The following is a 19,469-nucleotide window of genomic DNA, read 5'->3' as shown; positions in this document are numbered from 1 at the left end:
TACTCCAACAGAATTAACACTGCTAACCAACTGGCTTCTCTGTGGCACAAATACAGTTTGTACATGTGGTGTGTTGCTTACATTTAAGAATACTAATGTAACTGACAATTGCATTGCTGTGGGCCAATACATCAATGGATGTTATGATGACTTGTCCCTACGACTAGATAGCAATATATTCAAATTGAACACTAGAAAACTGTGATGAAAGAAATGTCTCTAATCCAAAAGACAACTGTATTTTTTCTTGATTTGGCTGTACTTCCTGATTTTAGATTTGTAATCTAACAATTCACATGTGGTTGTAATTGCTAGGATTGTAATTAGGGAGCCAAGCACTAAGGGTGAGTAGGACCCGTAATATTTTGCTAGAATTCAATTTCTTCTTCTTATTATTCTTCTGCCTAAATTTTCATGCCGTTCCCATGCTCAAAAATGAAAATTTTACAGGCAGGTCCAGTATGGCCGCAACTTTATCATGCATGACACACTCTAGGTGGCGATGCAGTGCCACCACCAAAATTGCAACATTGAAAAAATTATTATGGCCATCCCATTTCACATACATGCACCAAATTTCTTCCACATGTCCCCCACCTCATGCTTAACAAATAATTTCATAAAACCCATAGTGTCCACCATATAGGATTTTTTGCCATTTTTTTTTTTTACAAAACAATCTTTTAAATAATTCTCCTACAATGTTTACCTGATTCTTACCAAATTAGAAATGTGTGATCTACAGCACATCCCTGTGTTAAATTGCAGGAAAATTTGATGTCCTAAGATGGCTGCAAAACTGTACTTTCAATTTAGCATGGTTGAAATTTATACAAAATTATACAAAATTTGACAAGAACCCTCAGAAAGCTTCCCTCCAGCAGTCCTGAGAAGTATATCACCCTCAATCCAAGATTCTTGAAGATATTCAAATATGAATATGCAAAAATTGTGGAAATGATATTCGACCACATCTCCTTCAAATCCAGTCGCTGTTCAAATTTAGGAAAAATACTAAATGAAAAGGGACCCATATAAATCATGTGTATCTCATTTTTATGCACCTACCAGCCAAGGGAGCTCCCCTCCCCCACATTCACACTCTGAAGATAGCTGCAAGCAGGCCATAAAAACTCCCCTCCTCATCCCCCCTCCCTCCAGCAGCTGACTGTAAACTGGTTAACTTAGAAACTATATAATTTCCATGGAAAGCAAGTATCATATGCTATAACAGCACAAATTACAGCAGAAACTGTAAGATGACTTGGTTTTACTTGGTTTAAAGACTGTATCATAAAAACTTCAGGACAGCACTTAAAAAATAAGAAAAAGTTGTCCAGGATATAGGCAAAACATTAGGCATACCAAAATTGGAACAACCAACTGCTTGAAACATTTTTTATTTTTTAATTAAATCTTTATTTAACCAGGAAAACCCCATTCTTTTGCAAGGGGCACTTAACATAAAACACAAAGTTACAAAGTTACGCAAGGCAGTAGACAAATGAGTTACAAACATCAAAAGAGGAATGAGACAGCAGTGCAACAGTAATTAAAAAGCAGAGCAGAGGTTAAAAAAAAACAGGAGCATATTTCAGTCACAGAGTCATGAATTGCTACGATTTACCAAAAAGAGCCTTGTATCACACTGATGGCAAGAGCAAAGTATGAAGGCCAAAAGGAACTGCCCAAAATCCAAAGCACCACCCTTATCTGTGAAACATGGGTGTTATGGTTTGAGCATGTATGACTGCTACAGGTGCTGGCTCACTTGTCTCCATTGATAATGTAACTGCTGTTAGCAACATCAGAATGAATTCTGATGAGTACAAAAGCATTGCAAACTTATACTGCTAAAGCAACAAAGGAGTTTTTCAAAGCCAAAAGCTGGACCCAGTCTGAATCCAACTGAACCAGCGTTTCATATGCTGAAGTGCAGACTTCGGCAACTAGCCACTGAAACAAGCAGGAGCCGAATATGGCTGCAGTACAGCCCAGACATCACCAGAGAAGATACTCAGATAACTAGATATCTATTGGTCATGGACTTCAAGCAGTCATTCCATGCAAAGGAAATGTGACAAAGTGCTAAACACGACTACTTTCCTTTGCATAATATTAATATGTCCCAGACAGTATGGAGCCCTGAAATGGGAGGAGAGGCTATGTCTAGAAAGTGCTGTAATGGTGAAATAAAAGTGTACAGAAATATCCTATAATAAAAGGTAAAATAACGATGACAAGAAAGTTGTAGTAAACAAAGCTTTTTCAGAAGCAGAAACATTTTGAGGGACAAGTTCCATGATTTCATTCTGTAACTGTGTGTGTGAAAGTTTGTGGATGGAGGAAGGGCTAAGGGTTTTGGGGGCTTTTAGTTGTTTGGATGGGTATATTTGGATGGAGTACTGGATGGTTATATTTAGAGAAAGAGGAAATTTAAGAGATAAAAGACAACTGGTCTGGTTTGCAATTTGTTTGTGTGAGAGGGAGCGAGAGAGAGAGAGAGAGAGAGAGAGACAGAGAGAGAGAGAGGGGAGAGAGAGAGAGACAGAGAGAGTATGTGTGCATGTGGTGATGTGTACTGTAGTATCTTGGGTGTTTTCCTCCCATGGTATGTCGGGGGGGAGGTCGTGTGCTGTGTAGGAGTGACACGCGCAGGAAATGTGATAGGGGGTTGGATTTAGTGTGCTTCCCCTCCCCCGCGTTCCCCAGTGCTGCCCAGATCGAGGACTGCCATGGGCCCCCTCTCTCCCTCTCAACCTGCACAGACTCTCACTCACCTGCTGCTCGTCACTGTCATAGGTAAGAATGCTTTCTCACCTGCATGGCATGTGCATTGCTTAACTCTGAGGCTGAGCCAGCATGCTGCAAGGTTGGAGGAATCTGCTGCCAACTGGTGGGAAAAGCAGCCAAAAAAAGTGTCATCAACTTACAGACACATTTATATGTTCACACACCAGTGTGCAGTATATATCTGTGCCTCAGTAAACCTGGCAATGCATTAAACAGTCATTCCCTACCTTTCTCTCTGTCTCTCTGGCCCCTCTTCATGTCTGTCCTTGTTTCCACCTCCCCCCTTATGTCTGTTATGTCTCCTTAACTCGGTTCTGCTTTCCCTGAGTTTCATTTGCTTTATTTCTAATTTCATCTTCCAATTCCAAATGGTGATCAGGATCTGCAAGCAATAGTTGTTATTTTCTTTCATTTTTGTCAATGTGTTTGCTACATTTAGAGACAGCAAATCATAATACACTAAAATCCCACCAATCGGGTGCCCTGCCACAATAACAAAAATATTCCCTAGGGTCATTTCAAACTCTTCATCCGTTCTAACCTCTGTAGACCATACAGGGGACACTGTTTGTGTGTGTGTGTGTGTGTGTGTGTGTGTGTGTGAGTGTGCATGTGGGTGTGTGTGTGTGTGTGTGTGTGTGCGTGTGTACATGCGTTCTGTGTGTGTGAAAAGTTCTTTGTTATGGGACAAATGCAGTTGTCAAGACTTATTATTACTCGGACACGTTTGAATCATTCCTCCTCTAATGAACAGTTTGTAAAGCTCTTCTATGTGTCAGAGGCACATTGATACTTTAATCCATGTGACTTTTGTATCTCTAATTTTAGACTGGGGATTTAGTGTCACTGCTCTGAAAGTCTGCCCATCACTTATTTTTAGCTAAAAGAACAGGCCTGTGAGAGTATGTGTGTGTGTGTGTGTGTGTGTGTGTGTGTGTGTAATTGCCTACATTAAGAGATTGAATATGACAGACTACACTTGCTTGACATGTTGATCAATTGCCAAGTAGACATCTACTTCAGTTAATCCTGCCTCAAAGTAATTACATGTGAATTTAAACGTATCCTTAACAGTAGAAATGTATGTGCACATTTAAAGAAAGTTGTAGTTCCAAATGCTCCATAAACATAGGAAACGATAAGAAATCACTGTATACAGCATTTGAATATTCATACTTGTGAATTCTTTATTACGTTACATTTAATTGGCAGACGTTTTTATTGAAAACGAAAATAATTTAATTATGAATCATTGGTTGAATACTATCTCTTGTAATTAATTCAGTTGTAGTAGAATAATGCAATTCTATAATAATTGTGTAATAATTATAACTTGTTTGTGCTTTCATCAGTAAATGTTCTACATGTAAATATCAATTACAATATCTGCTTATTAATTAGTTCTGATACGTTTTTCTTGTAATTACTGATAATGTATCGGTACTGATCCTGTAATAATTAATTGCACAATAATTTGTATTAATTTTGTGTATGGAATAAGTATTACAGACAGGGATAAAACAAGAATAATTGACTGAGTTTTGTTCTGTATGAGTTCTGTACCTAGAGTGAATGTAAAGTGGTATATTAACTTTTGTGCTTGTGAAGGATCTACTTCTCCTGTCTCTCCCTGTATCCACTGTTCCTTCACGCTCCTCTGGTTGACTTCATTAAGAACTGACAGAATCTCTTTTTCCTGCAGCAGGAGGACTGCTCTCTCTCAGTCTGGTCTGTGATGGAGCCACAGTGCCAGGTCTTGTTACTCCTGTTCCCGCAACTCCTGACCCCCTGACTGCTGGCCCCCTGACAGATGGGCCCCTGACAGATGGGCCCCAGATGCCTCTGTCCACCCCAGAGGCAAATATCACCGACACAACCTCAGCAGCCACTGGGGAGGAGGAGAAGGCGGCTCCGATGGTAGAACAGCACCCTCCAAAGGAGAAGGCAGTGGAAGGGGAAGACGTGAAGTTCTCCTGCCTGCTGAAGGAGGCTGATCCAGAGGGGGTGGCGGTACACTGGATCCACCAGGGGCCTGAAAGTGAGCACACCGTGCTGGAGGGGAACCAGACATCCGAGGAAAGGTTTGCTGACCGTGCCTTCCTTAGTGGGGACGTGGGACATGGAGACTTCTCCATGACGCTTCTCAACGTCTCTGTTCAGGACCGCGGGGTCTACATGTGCGTCCTCACCATCTCTGATGGCTCTGCCCTGCAGGGTTCTGGCACCAAGCTCAGCATTCGTGAGGACCTGGGTGAGTGGTTGATGAGTTCATGTCCTTGTGAGGGCAACCAGTTTCCAAGCTGCAGGACGTCTGCATCCACTGTCCCATGAACACAGTCAAATAGAGAAGAACACGCACATACCACACACATACTGTGCAGTTCAGATATCTGTACACATGCAATTACACAGACTTGCTATAACGCAAATACATCAGCACAACATCTACAGCTCCACCATGTAGAGAGGAGTGGGCCACAGCAATGTAAATAATATCCTGACCCATCCATTTATTTTGGCTGAACCACATGCTTAAGTAGTTCTGGCCCATCAAGTTCTATGAAGGCCCAACTATACGAATACTGCTGGCTACGTTGCTGCTACAACTTAAGCACACATACACATTTTGGAGTTTTCAAATGTAAATGTGAGCTCACTGTGAATGCTCATGACCGTGGCAAAATTGACCAACACACGCTAGCAAAGAGTATAGATGATACTGAAGCCTGAGATGGGAAATGCTCTGACTCGCTCTTTCTCCCCTCAGGTCTGCTGGGGTTGGAGGAGTCTGTGGGCACTATAATAGGCGTGACTGTGGCAGCAGTGGGTGTGGCCATTGGGCTTATCGCCCTCATTCTGACACAGTTTCGAGACAAGCTAACCTGTCTGAAGAAGTGATGGGAGTGAGGTCCTGATCAGGTGAGATTTCACTTGGGGTGTTTTTCCACACCGTTTCAACATGAATGGCAGTGAATGACGTCTGTCTGGACAAAATGTAAACAAACACAATATCTTAAAAAGAAAGCAATTTTGGGAAACATTTATGTAAAGGTTTATGTAAACTATGTGGCCGATGTTGACAATGGACAATGACATGTAGTAACACTGGTATGGTCCTTTAAAGACGTTTTGGGGAGGGGGGGTCATGGTAATGTCAAGGGTTAGCTGAAAGTGAGGGGTTAGAGTTCCCTCTCCTAGCAGAGTCTCACAGTCACTTTAGTTCCAATATGAGTTGCTGTTTTGAGCGTGTGTTTGGGCATGTGCTCATGCAGTGCTCTACTCCTCACCCCCCCGCCCCACCCCCTCATATCTTGTGTCAGACTTCAGAATCCACCCCACACTAAGATAGACAAGAGCAGGTGACCCATGGGGGAGTGTGCTAGTCTGAATGTGACACCGAAGACAGACAACACATACAATGTGTGACATCATTTGATCAATGTTTAATGTTCCCGCTGTGCTCCTGAAGAACTATTTGTTCTCCATCAAAAGAATACAAAGAAACAATTTAAAATCAAGAAAAAATTGAATCAAAAAGAAAGGAAAATCAAACACCATGTCTCAGAAAAACTCAGGAGTGGCTCACTTGGGAAGTCAGGAAGAAGTACTAGCAACAAGCTCTAAATTTGAGAAATTCCTCATCTGAGCCTTATGTACTGCTAGCCAACAGTGCCCAGTAGTCTGAAGTAGAAGGGCACAGTTGGCTTTAACCTGCCAGAGGTAGGTTTAAGTCCTTGGGCTGCCCTTTGCATTTGATCACAACAATATACCAGTCATCCAAGGTCCTCCGGTTGTCATCGCTGAGATAAATGTCTCTTCTCCAGTTGATCTCCTGTAGTACTCTGTTGCCTGTGGTTTGGAAAATATTTACTACCTGTGGGCAGAAGCCAGAAGCTCCCCAAGTTTCAGTGGTTCTTGTGCTACGTGCATGACTTACTGTAAGACTTAGCGAGATGCACAAATGGACGACCTGGCCATTTCATGTCAATATATTGTGAAGTATATTTAACATATAGTAGTTTTCAGAGTTGGGGGCAATTTCTTTTTCAGCCAATTTAGCAAATTAATTCAATGTATTAATTGATAAATCCTCATAGAACATTGTGAGAATTTTTCAAGTCATGAATTTAATTTACATTCATTACTGAGATCAACCAAATTACAAGAACGTGATCCCAAACCTTGTATTATTATCGATAGCATTACACTAACAATATAGAATTAGTTTTATTAGTTATTCATATATTAGGAGGAGTATTTTTTGTTTCATACTATGCGTTTAAAAGTATTTTTCCCCTTCCTTATTTCCTGTATTCTTGAACATTTGTTGCACTGAATGGTCAGATCTTCAGACAAAAGGGAAACTGAGTAAACACAAAACATTGTTTAAAATTATTATCTCATTTATTTAATTAAATAAGGTATCAAACACCCATATCGCCCATGTGAAAAAGTAATTCCCCCTTAAATACTCAATCAACCAATGAACCGAATTTAATTTATACATTGATTCAGTTGACTGAACACAGTCAGGCTGGATTGCAGCCAGCCCTGCTGAATCTAAACATAACTCGTATTGAACCTTATATTTAGAGTGTAGTAGTCACCACAAAGTTCATACAAACACACTATGCCACAATCAAAGAAAATTCCAGAGGAGATGAGAAAACAAGTTGTTAAAATATATCAGTCTGGAAAGATGTCATTTCTGGAGGGTCTAGGACACCAAATCACAGTGAGAGCCATTATCTCCAAATGGAGAAAACTTGGAACAGTGGTGAATCTTCCCAGGAGTGGTCGGCCTGCCAAAATTTCTTTAAGAGCGCAGCAACAACTCATCCAGGAAGTCACGAAAGATTGCAGAACATCAAAAAAACTGCAGGCCTCTCTAGCCACATTGAAGGTCAGTGTTCCTGACCCCTCAATAAGAAAGAGAGTGGGCAAAACTGAGATTCAAGTAGCAAGGTGGAAACCACCACTTACCAACTAGCTCGCCAGCAACATAGCCTAATACAAAAATTCAGGTGAAAATTGGATCATAAAAATAACAATTCAAAGATCAGGGTGAAAATGTCATTTTAAATCCGAACATTGATAATTTGCTTTTCATCACGCGTTTGAACTTTCTCCCCATTTTTCTCTTCACTTTCTATTTCTGGAAGCTTGTTCAGCTCCTGTGCATAGCAATTGTTGCTAACCACTTCGACGTCTGTCAAGCTTTGGCTCAAAATCATTACCTTCTATAATGATTGTAACTACAATGAGGAGTTGTAGCTTATCTGTACATAAACAGTGCGCACAGGGAGCAAAGGGTAGCAAATTGATTTTCCATACCACATAGATTAGGTTATGAATAAATACAAATATTTCTCTCAGTGAAATTGTTAGCTACCCAGCAATGCACGGATAGTTCTGCCCGGTTATGACAGTGCCGCACACTTTCGCTGACAGCAGATGTTTCTTTCATTCACGTTGAGTGAGAGCGATGACATTATGCATTAATATTTTCCTTATTATTCGTTATATCATTAATATAACCCTGGAGTGAATACTGGAGTCCCTGCTGTCGACATCTGGGTGAGATAAGAGGCTCCAAAATGGCTCCTTAATAGCTGGCGGTAACTTGGCGGGAGGGATTGACTCAATGATAGGAGGAATAAAAGAGGCGCCTCGACAACCTTGACAACGTAGCACCATTAACATTAGGCTAGCCTACGTGACATTGGAAGATAAGTAGACTAAACAACTTTGACCTCTGAGGAAATCTAATTTGGTTATGCAGCAAGACATTGAACCAAAAACACAAAAGCGAGTCCACATCTGAATGGCTGAAAAAAAAACAAAATGAAAATTTTGGAGTGGCCTAGTTGCGTTCAAGTCAGGACTTGACTTGAACCCAATAGAGATGCTGTGACAGGACTTGAAATGAGGAGTACTTGCTAAAGAAAAAAAAAAACCTACTCATTTGTTGGAATTAAAGCAAGTTCTGTAAAGAAGAGTGGGCTATAATTCCTCCAGACCACTATGAAAGATGTGTATGAAATTATAAGAAATGTTTGGTTGCATTCATTGCTGCTAAAGATGATGCAACCCGTTTTTAAGCTTAAGTGGGTGATGACTTTTTCCACATCACATAAGTGATGTGTTTGATGACTGAAAATGTGTTTTGTGTTTACTCAGGTTTCCTTAGTCTAATTTTACATTTTGTCTAAAAATCTGAAACCATTCAGTGTGACAAATATGCAATAATAGAGGAAATCAGGAAGGAGGCATATAATTTTTCACAGCACTGTATGTATTCTACAGCAAAGGGTTTCATTGATTGATGGATCATATGAACTGATACTCTTGGTTGGTGTGTTTGTACAGGTTGGAGAACACACCTGCATGATGGACCTCAGCTGACCAGTGACTCACCCTGTTTAACTGGTGGGGCTCTGTAGTGGACTGTTGTCTGAAACTCACACTGTACGCATAGTCATGGTGCAAAGTGGAGTGGGTTGCATTACCACCTTTTCCACTGCATGGTAAAACAAAAGTAACTGAAGATTGCTATTAACATAAAAATGATTGATTTATGGACTGATATGATTATTGTTGTCCTCTGGCTGTTTCCGGGTCCCAGTTGTGGAGCCCCGCTGATCAGGGGATTCCTTCCTCAATTTGATTATGACTGCCCACAATGTTATTTGCATCCCTCTGAGGGACCAACTCCACACCTTGTTTTCTCGTTTCACCCATGAACCTCCCCCCCACCCCACCCCGTGTCCCCAAGCACAGGGTAAGAAGCATAAAGTCTACGCAAGAGGATCACTGGCAGAGAACCTTTGTGATCGACAGTGCTGTGAATATAACCTGCATGTAGAATTTTACCGCTGTTGTGAATACTTGTTTTTAATTCTATGAATGGCTCAATGTGTTCAACTCTGATTGGCCCAGATGCTGAGTGATCTGCCTCCGGAATTTAGATTTAGAATGCAGTAAGTGGTAACTGAATAAATAATTAGACCCAAGTTAATCTGTGTAATACTGGTTTTCATGCCCACTGGGTTGTACAGGACATCCGGTGGCCAGGACAGGGTGACAGTATGAAGGGGTTCAACTGTTTCTAAACAAAAATAAAACTCTGAAATAACAGAGAGGCCTCCTTGGAATTATTAAAGAATGACGGGAAGATAAGACAGAATAAATGGATCCCTTCAGAAATAAATCTGTGCATGGTAACCATTAATATCCAGCATCACCCATTACGATCTCAACACTATATAAAGTGCTTGGCATCAAGCTCAGTGTAATGGTATATTTTACTGTGATAGTCCTGAAAATTTGATATACTCATGTATAATTTCAATAATCAATTAAACAAGCACATGGGGATAAATGATCTTGCTATGGATTAAAATGCTGTTAATTAAAATACACAATAGAAGACGACAGAAAAAGAGGCCGAAACTGGTAAATCAACATGTAGTCTCAAACTGGGGCACGCAAATTTTTGAAATTGTAATCAATGATACATTGCAGTATGTTGTGTAATTCTGGATGATTCATGAATTGATGCGTGTACACACCTGATGATATTCTGTAATGTTACATGCCGTTTACATCAGTAAAGTGATGTAGTTTTGCTTATTTCCTCACCTGCATAAACTCAGGAGGACTTTGCTTCCACAAAATATGTGCGTACGCCTGTGCAAGAGTGACCTCTTGGTTTTATTGTCTGGTTTTCAAACACGTCACAAGTTGGTACGAAACAGAGGACATACATGATAATTAAGCAGAACAAATTCAAAATACAGCAGAACACATTCAAAATACAGCTATGCCTCTCGTCTGTCTGGAATAAATAGAGAATGGCTCTGTGTCCCATGATTCTAACTGCTGTTCCAGGTTTTTTTAAAGAAGGTTGAAAACCAAATTCCTGGCCTCTACAGCATGGGCTCTGGAAGGATCAGTGTAGGGGGCTTTTTCCTTTGTGCACTAGTCTTTCCCTTAACCCCCTCATTGGGAGATTGAGCAGTCACAAGTCCCCCCAAAGACTCAGCAAAACATACAGGAAGGAAAAGAGTCAGGGTCATACAAGTACCTCAATAATCACCATACACATCACAACAAAAAACAGAGTAGGAATGTGGTTCTGTAGTTCTGTAATATTGCAGAACATGGAAAGACACATGAAAAGTTGGAGTGGTGAGGGGGGGCTGCAACACTGCACTATACTACAGTAGGGCCAGAGGTCAAAGGTCAGAGCTTAGTCCTCCAGGCTGCGGAAAGCGTTCTGCATGTCCTCCAGGAGCTGGGCGTAGTCTGCTTTAATCTTGGCCTCACCCTCCTTCACAGGGTCCTGAAAAATGACAAAAGCTGTGAGAGTTCTGCACAATACAGCAACACTGAAGTAATATGAATCGCAGCACAGACATTCTACGGTGCGAGGCACAGCACAGCATGGCACGAGCGAGGTCAAAGCGCAGTCAATCACAGAACACAGTCACAGCCTATTGCAGGTCGAGGCACAGCATGAGCGCACAGGGAAAGCCAGCAGTCACTATACCATCGCACAGGTTGTTAAAGTGCTCTGCTATACCTTGAACTTCATGGAGCTGATTTTGTAGAGGATCTCGCCCATGTGCTCGCGGATCATGGCCCAGGTGATCTTGTTGTCGCTCTGCGCGGTGGTCTCCACCGCGTGCCGCGCCATGTCGTAGAAGGAGATCATGTTGGACAGGATGCCCACCGTCTTGTAGAAAGGACAGAACCTGGAGAAGGAGTGAGTGTCGATTGGGTAAAGGTCTAAGACTGTTCAGTTCCTCAGACTAGGCAGCCGTACTGTAGGCCCTTCACTGCCAGTAAGGTGTGTAACAGTTGGAGAAGGTCTGTGAATGCACTGAATATCCAGTGGACATAAATATAAAGAGATTTCTCCGCTGAATAGTGTTTGCCTATTGGAAGAGTTGTGCGTGTCGAGGTGTAAATATGCTTAGTGTTGGCGGTTCACTGTTGTGGGAGGTTCAGCAGGTGTGCTCACCTGTCATAGGGAGTGTAACCATTCTGCTGCAGGAAGTCATCCTTGATCAGCTTGGCAACTTCCAAGGTGATTTTGTCTGTCTCGGCAAGTGATGCCTTTAGCCAAATCAACAGAGAACGAGAGGGCGTGAGATATGCTAGCTAGAAAAATGGCATAAAGATTACTCATCACACAAATTGATCCAGCTTTACTCAGCTATGCCAGTTCCAGCCTTGCCTTGCCAACGAGCTGCACAATCTCAGCCAGGTCCTCCTCCTCCTGTAGGATCTCCTTGGCTTTGGTGCGCAGCGGCACAAATTCGGGGAAGTGCTTGTCGTAGTACTCGTCCAACGCGCGCGTGTACTTGCTGTAGCTGATCAGCCAGTTCACCGAGGGAAAGTGCTTACGCTGAGCCAGCTTCTTATCTAAACCCCAAAATACCTTAGAGAGAGGGGAATTGACAGAGGTCAACTATCTGCTCAACTGCTTTGACTGTTTATTACAAACAACTCTGGAGAAATATCTGGGTAATACCTGCACAATTCCAAGAGTGGCTGATGTCACAGGGTCTGAGAAGTCACCACCAGGGGGCGATACACTGAGGAAACAAAGACAGATGATAAGATACCCAGGTTTTATTAGACTACTATAAAAGACAGCCAGCTCCTGCCTTATTTCCTTGTACTGGGTGATTTGAAAGGTGCAGTGATCAGTGCAAACACACAGAAAACATATTGCTGACAAATTAAATGTAATTTAAAAATCTAAATGTTTTCTATGAATTCAGTCCCATCAGAAGAGTAAACATCACATTTGTTAAGCGTACCTCTACCTAGAAAAAAGTGTGCACCTCTAAGTGACATTCGTTGATTATTTATGCATTTCCTTTTCATGTCCTACATAGATAGATATTGCTCATTTGTCTTCCCACCTCTTCATACGTCTAAGCAATATCTTAAAATGTTAGCAAGGAGTGCTACCTTGCTTTATTTAAAATAAGACAATGGCATCTTGATGACTTGGAGCTTAGCTGGAACTCTTCACCGAACCATCAAAATGGAAAATTTGCACTTTGGGGAAGGGCAGCGATCTGATCTCTCAGCTTGATGCTCAAAACATTTCCTCAAGCTCAAAAGGTGAAGAAGAGAAGAGGGCGCCACCAGTTGGTGGAGTAGTGTACTCACGCCCCCACAATGCTGACGCTGCCCTCTCTCTCTGGGTTGCCCAGGCACTTGACTCGCCCAGCACGCTCGTAGAAAGAGGCCAGGCGGGCGCCCAGGTAAGCAGGATACCCGCTATCTATGTACAAAAACAAACACAAAAACAATAGATAACCTCTACCACCACAAAGAAGTTCCTGATGGAGACCAGAATGGTCTAAACTGTTGCACAGCACGCGGAGTACAAATGGTTATAGCTCTGTATCGTTTGTCCCATGTCCACTCAATTGGAGCTATAATATATGTTTTTCAGCTTAAGAAAACTGGACAAGCACTCAAAGGTTCCACTCATGTTTTTCTCTGTTTGGGATCTGGACAGTGCAATACAGACTTTCTGCCAAGGCTAAATTACGGCATTGTTATTTGCCATTCATTCAAATGTAATTATCTGCACCGCTCTGAATATTTTTGATTTTGATAAAGGGAATTACATAACTCCCTCCACTTAAGAGTGGATATCTAAATAAATGATCTATATCTACAAATAACACAAATAATTAACCAACACTGTCTGAAGGTTTTTTTTAAATGTCCATTGCTTCCCACATACACGCAATGCCAATTCAACATTTTAAAGCAGGGAGTCCCTGCTGCAAGTGACAATGTGGGCTGCAGATCAGAGATTGGCCTATTGAGGCACAGCCAATCACTGTAATCGTTGAGTATATTCACCAGCTGGCATCTCCGCTAATCTTCCGGAAATCTCCCTGAGCGCCTCCGCCCATCGCGAGGTCGAGTCCGCCATCATGCTAACATTGTAGCCCATGTCCCTGAAGTACTCGGACAGGGTGATCCCTGCAGCAACACACACACACACGTTAATGTACAGCATGTCACGTATGGAATTTTGGGACAACTAAGCAAACAGTACACCCATTACTAAAAAAAACTACCAGTACTGTCAATGATAAGGGCAAATGTTAAGCAAATAAGTCCATAAAAGCACTGCATATGCAACAGTGACAGGCTGCTTGCACCTGCAGTGTATTATTTGATTAGCTATTAGCTGCTTGTATACTTACATACATAGTTATAATAAGATGCGATTGATGAGAAGTAAATGGATACTACCCTGTGATTGGCTTAATGCGAGTACATCAGCCTGAGACCAGTTTCATATGATTTTATACTGACCTGGGATTATCTTCATCTAAATGCACACTTGCCTGTGATCAGTATGTATACTGGCCTGCAACTGGTTGTGTACTACACCTGTGTAGATGGAGGCCTCTCGGGCAGCCACAGGCATGTTTGAGGTGTTGGCTACCAGGGCTGTTCTCTTCATGATGCTCTCAACCTTGCCGTCCACCTCCATTGTCAGCTGAGGGGTGATAACAGTGCCAATGTGATGAACTGACCCATAATGTCCACACTGTCAGTCAGCCTGACCCCTAATACCCACACTATTGATCAGCCCAATTCATAATATCCATACTAGCTATCAATCACATTAACCCAAAATATATATTCTGTTAATTACCACAGACAAATAGAATAGACGCAACTGTCACATTTGTCATGTGAAACATGATGCTAATTCAAAGTGATACTCTTGCCATGTCTATCTTGATTTCTTTTAAATGCAACATAAAAATAAACATCCAGTGCTTTGAATAAATATATTACGATTTCAACACAGGTCCTGTAAATAATTGTAATCTGGGTCCTGTCACTGCTAACTCTGGGACAAAGCTAATACAGCACAGGAGTATTACTGACCTCAGGGAAATCTCGCAGGACTTCAGACATCTCGTTTCCACGCTCTCCACAGCCAACATAGATGATGACATCACTGTTGGAGTATTTGGAGAGGGACTGCGAGATCACAGTCTTACCACATCCGAAGGCCCCCGGGATGGCGGTGGTCCCACCCTGGACACACCTGGGAAGACAAACCATATATTTTATAGCCGCACGTGCATTTTATATGCATTCCTGCAAACACAAACACGGGGACCCCATCTTAGCTGCTGTCAGGAAACAGTGTCCTATATTCAGTCAACATTTCTCCTTAACGCTGACTGACCCGTAAAGCCAGCATTACCATTTTCTTCACAAACGCAGTTTGGTGAGTTTGTTTTAGTGACTGCTGAACTTTGAATTGTTTGTCAAAGTTAAAGACAAATGTTGATTGAATCCCACCCAATCTTTATAGAATTCGGAAAATCAGTTAAGGCTGACACATGCTATGAGCACTCTATGGTTAGCGACTGCCATACTGCTTGTGCTTGGGGACAAGGGAATACAGAGTACAAACATCTTAATGTCGGATGTGCCACAAGTTAGAAGAATGATAGAAAGAAGGGTAAATGCTGCATATCAATGAGAAGGCCAGAGTTAGAATATCTGCAGGCCTGCATGCTGCAGTGTACATTTTATTTTTGCTATATTCAGATGCCCTGGTCCTTCTGTCCCCACACAGTTGGGATGAAGCAAAACCTCGGTATATTTGAGCAGTATTAGTACTGTCTCATATAAATATGTGCAAGACCAGAATTATGACATTCCAGAAGAAATCAGGTAGTTGAGTATGAATTCTATTTCTAGGTACACATTGCTAAATGCTTTTTATCCAAGTCTTCCTTTGGGAGGAGAAGCAGACACACAAGTGCATTAATGCCATATAGATGATAACAAAATCACAACAGCAATTTCCAAAACATTATATGATTAGGCATGGCTTTGGCATTTCCCCACTTGAATGTTTATTACCCAACAAACAACTGAAATACACCACCCAGTGGTCACATGGCTGGGAGTCACAAAGGCCACAAAGGTTTGACAGTTTCAAGGCCAAAGAAGGAATGTTAAGAGGTGGCAAGGACAAAAGAATGGACATTTGGACTCTGAAGATATGAAAAATCAGTGAAAACTAGGAACCTGGATCAAATAAAGCACAATGGAACATAAAATAAAACAATTATTTGGAAAACCAGGAAACAAGGAAAACCTGCTAAAATAGGTTCTTAGTGTCAAAATGAAAGACAAACGGCATGTCTCAGCAAAACTATTCACAAAAAGGAAAAGTGATGTCACTAGTCTGTGTGGAGATGTGATGTCACAATAGCGTGTATGTTTCTATTTGAGATTTCTACCCAAATCCCCAAACATTCTTCCTTCTCCCCAAAAAGCTACTGTGGAATTTTAGATAGAAGGAGGGAGAGGGGATAGCAACAGAATGAGAAGAGACTGGAAGGTGCAGGGGAAAGAAAAAAAGCGAGATAAATCAACACTCACGGAAAGAGTGCATCCAGCACTCTCTGACCAGTCAACAGGGGGTGATTGGCTGGCAGCTTCTCAGTGACTGGCCTCACTTGTCGTACAGGCCACACTTGGACCATGGTGAATTTCTCCTTCACACCCTCAAATTCCAGCTCCAGCACCACGTCCTAACAGCCACGTGTGGCATACACACACACGATAAACAACCACACAAGAAACAAGGCCCCATCTTAAAGGCATATTTCACTTTTTGGAGTTTTTAATATTATTCTAATTCTAGTGTATGTTTTTGATTGGCCCATATATCTGTATAATGAATGTTTTAGATTTACAGAGGTTCCTGACAACCAGCCAGCTTTACAATTAACTTTATTTCAGACACATAGGTCCATACAATGCAGGTATTGGGCATTAATATAAAGCAGGAAAATACACTCCAAGTAACTCCAAAGCAACCTGTACAGCACCCTTGTGTTTTCAGTCTGGGCCAACTGAAAATATAAACTAACTAAACTGAAATAATATTTTTTCAAAAACCCAGAAAGTGAACTATGCCTTTAAGTAAACCCGGCTGGCAATTCTTTCCAGACTTAACTCTGAAGATTCCAGCTACTCATAATCCTGGAAATAATTTAATTTCTGGAAATGACCATATCTAAAAGGAACTTTCATGGACAAGAACTGAAAAGACTGTTCTGTATGTTATGCATTTTCACTCCACTACAATGCCACTTCTTACAATAAAACCGCACAATCTTCACCAATGAGGGGTGCTCACCGAAATGTCATAGTTCCCCGGTGGAGCCACATAGGTCACGGTTCCCCTGTTTCGTGGCGGCAGCATGAGCTTGTGTTTAATGAGAGAATTCTCATTAACCATACCATAGATATCTCCCCCAGTAATGTGACTGCCCACCTAGAACAGAAAATGGGGGGGTGGGGAAGCACAAAATGGTCAATGTATCTGAACCTAATATCATGCATTATATCACTCATTAATACTGGGCTGAGTAAACTTTTGAATGCTCTTCACCCGCAGGTTCTTGCAGGGGGCAAAATCCCACTTAAGGTCCCGGTTGAGGGCCCCAATGTTGACACCTCGGGGGATGTAGATGCTATTTGTGAGGTCGTTGATGTCCTTCAGCGGGCGCTGAATACCGTCAAAGATGGATCCCATGATCCCAGGTCCGAGCTCTACAGAGAGGGGCTTTCCTGTACGCAGGACAGGGTCCCCCACTGACACCCCCGCTGCAAGGCGCTCAGGAAAACACCGACATGCACAAGATGGAAGAACCTTACTTTGTGTGATTGGGGGACAAAGACTGGGCTTAAGCCAAGTAGTGTCAGGCTGTTACAGGTACGTTGATATGAAGTCTGGCAGTAGATGCACAGGCAGATTAGACATTACGTATGTAGCTGCAAAGGCTGGTAGGTAGGTGTTTAAGGATGTACTGGCATATGCAGAATTACAAGCAGAAGGATACAGGTCTCCTCGTATACTTGGATGGTGGCCATGTCCCCCTCCAGACGGATGATTTCTCCTACCAGCTCACTGTGCCCCACACGAACCAGTTCATACATAGCAGACCCTGCCATGCTGGACGCTGTCACCACTGGGAATGCAGATGAACATGGAAGATTGGGACACAGGGACTGAATCAGGTTAGGGAATTCCACATAGCAATGTGAAAGGGAATGGTCTGGAATGACTCCTCCTCTTTGGTCATGTGAGCACATAGCTAAATAAACTGGCAACACCCTGCTAACACAGTCAGCTGTTCTCTGGCTGGAAAAATATATGAATACTTACTTCCCTTAATGTGCAAATGAAAGAGCAACAGACAGTGGCTGAATAGTTCTGCTTTTTCAAAATTCAGTTCCTTTTATACTGTGATTCATTATGTTGGAATTTTGGTGTCAAAACTCCTGATATATCTCAATGAGTGTTTCTAACGTTCTGCTTGCTAGCATGTGTCTCAGCCACTGACCAGGTCCGGAAACGCCGTGCACATATCCAAACAGGCTCTCCCGTTCCTCATCACGAATTAGTGGTAGCTTAGATGGATCCATCATGTATGTCTGCAGTACACACAAAGAGAAGGTCATCTCACAGAGAGGTCATATCACTGATCTCTGCATCTCCTAATGTTTCACACACTCACTTACATGCACAAAACACACACACATACACACAGGATCTGGTCTTTCCGCAGCTCTATCATCATGTGCTCATAAAAAGAACACAGTAGAAATGTCATTTCAAGGGGACACTGCTGTATTCCCACTCTAAATGTGAATTAGCTGAAAAACGCAGCCCCTCTGAAAAACGCATGCAGTATCCTTGCGGGCTGACGTCACGTGTCGAACTGAGGTGCATCAGCAGCATGACAGTCCCAGGTTCCAGCGTCCCTGAACAGTTAATTCAATTTAATTCATAATCTCTGCGTATCTATAAATCGAACCAATTTGATTACAACTTCGTGTTTTGAGACTGTTAGCTATTTATTTACAAAGAACACACATCAAGAAAGTATTTACATCACCCACAACGCAAAACGTAGCCCGACGTGACTTTCGATTCATCCGGACGAGGCGTAATAATAACCACATCCAATATTAATTGTGTACTCGTCCACCATCCAGTTTAAAGCTTCGGTTACAAATAAAACATTCAGAACTGCGGTCGTAGACAATTATTGCGTTTCTAGCATTACTAACACAATGACTCAACCAAAATATAAAACGAACGATAGCTCACGATAGCTGCAATCTAGCTAGTAAGACAATTCAAAGGGCGCCCGCTGATTAATCTTCAGCTGGAACGCAAAGCTGTTCGTGACATAATTGTGTGTGCCAACAGCGCGCTTCAGTGTTAACTAACGTAACGTTAAAAGAAAAACAGTACCAGTGATATACATCGGTGTATAGTCTGATACAGTAATTGACAAGCGATATCGACGATAGTGAACTAGTCATTTCTGTGAAGCCATTCGACGCCAAATTAGATCATGTTATAAATTCACAAATGCACTCATTGTCGTGCTGAAAGGTTTACTGTAATAAATAAACGACGAATTACCTTTTCAATGAATGACGGAGAATTCCTTCAACTTCCTCAGCAAGCTAACGCAGAGACTGCAATCCTAGAGCAAAATAGTCAGCTGATCTTGCTCATGCGCAGCAGGAAGTTGTTTGGGTGAAAGATGACACCATTTTAGTTCCAAGCGTAA

General features: G+C 42.0%; 2 protein-coding genes across 3 annotated transcripts; one reads left to right on the top strand and one right to left on the bottom strand.

Annotated features, from left to right (window-relative positions):
* The first annotated feature begins 2,608 nt into the window (after positions 1-2,608).
* Positions 2,609-9,930, top strand: si:ch211-137i24.12 (sodium channel subunit beta-3). Of its 2 annotated transcripts, XR_004766777.1 has the most exons (5): positions 2,609-2,802; positions 4,496-5,044; positions 5,561-5,712; positions 9,163-9,222; positions 9,574-9,930. XR_004766777.1 is itself a non-coding variant. In XM_035431976.1 (4 exons), exons 1-3 carry the CDS (start codon positions 2,736-2,738, stop codon positions 5,689-5,691), a joined length of 747 nt encoding a protein of 248 aa, XP_035287867.1. In that variant the 5' UTR covers positions 2,609-2,735; the 3' UTR covers positions 5,692-5,712; positions 9,163-9,930. The 2 variants fall into 2 exon arrangements, 1 of the variants encoding a protein (XP_035287867.1); XM_035431976.1 differs by having other exon boundaries at positions 9,163-9,930.
* Positions 9,931-10,487: 557 nt separating this feature from the next.
* Positions 10,488-19,463, bottom strand: LOC118235026 (V-type proton ATPase catalytic subunit A). The gene is made up of 15 exons (XM_035431975.1): positions 19,319-19,463; positions 18,228-18,318; positions 17,724-17,852; positions 17,273-17,487; positions 17,018-17,155; positions 16,255-16,406; positions 14,737-14,899; positions 14,230-14,338; positions 13,690-13,812; positions 12,982-13,096; positions 12,332-12,395; positions 12,035-12,238; positions 11,819-11,913; positions 11,378-11,549; positions 10,488-11,137 (listed from the first exon to the last, which is right to left on the bottom strand). The coding sequence occupies exons 2-15, from the start codon at positions 18,310-18,312 to the stop codon at positions 11,045-11,047; spliced, it is 1,857 nt and encodes a 618-aa protein (XP_035287866.1). The 5' UTR covers positions 18,313-18,318; positions 19,319-19,463; the 3' UTR covers positions 10,488-11,044.
* Between the last annotated feature and the right edge of the window lie 6 nt (positions 19,464-19,469).

This window comes from Anguilla anguilla, chromosome 9, assembly GCF_013347855.1.
Source record: "Anguilla anguilla isolate fAngAng1 chromosome 9, fAngAng1.pri, whole genome shotgun sequence".
Classification (NCBI taxonomy): Eukaryota; Metazoa; Chordata; class Actinopteri; order Anguilliformes; family Anguillidae; genus Anguilla; species Anguilla anguilla.
Note: the sequence above shows the minus strand (reverse complement) of the source record. Positions and strands in the feature narration are given on the sequence as shown.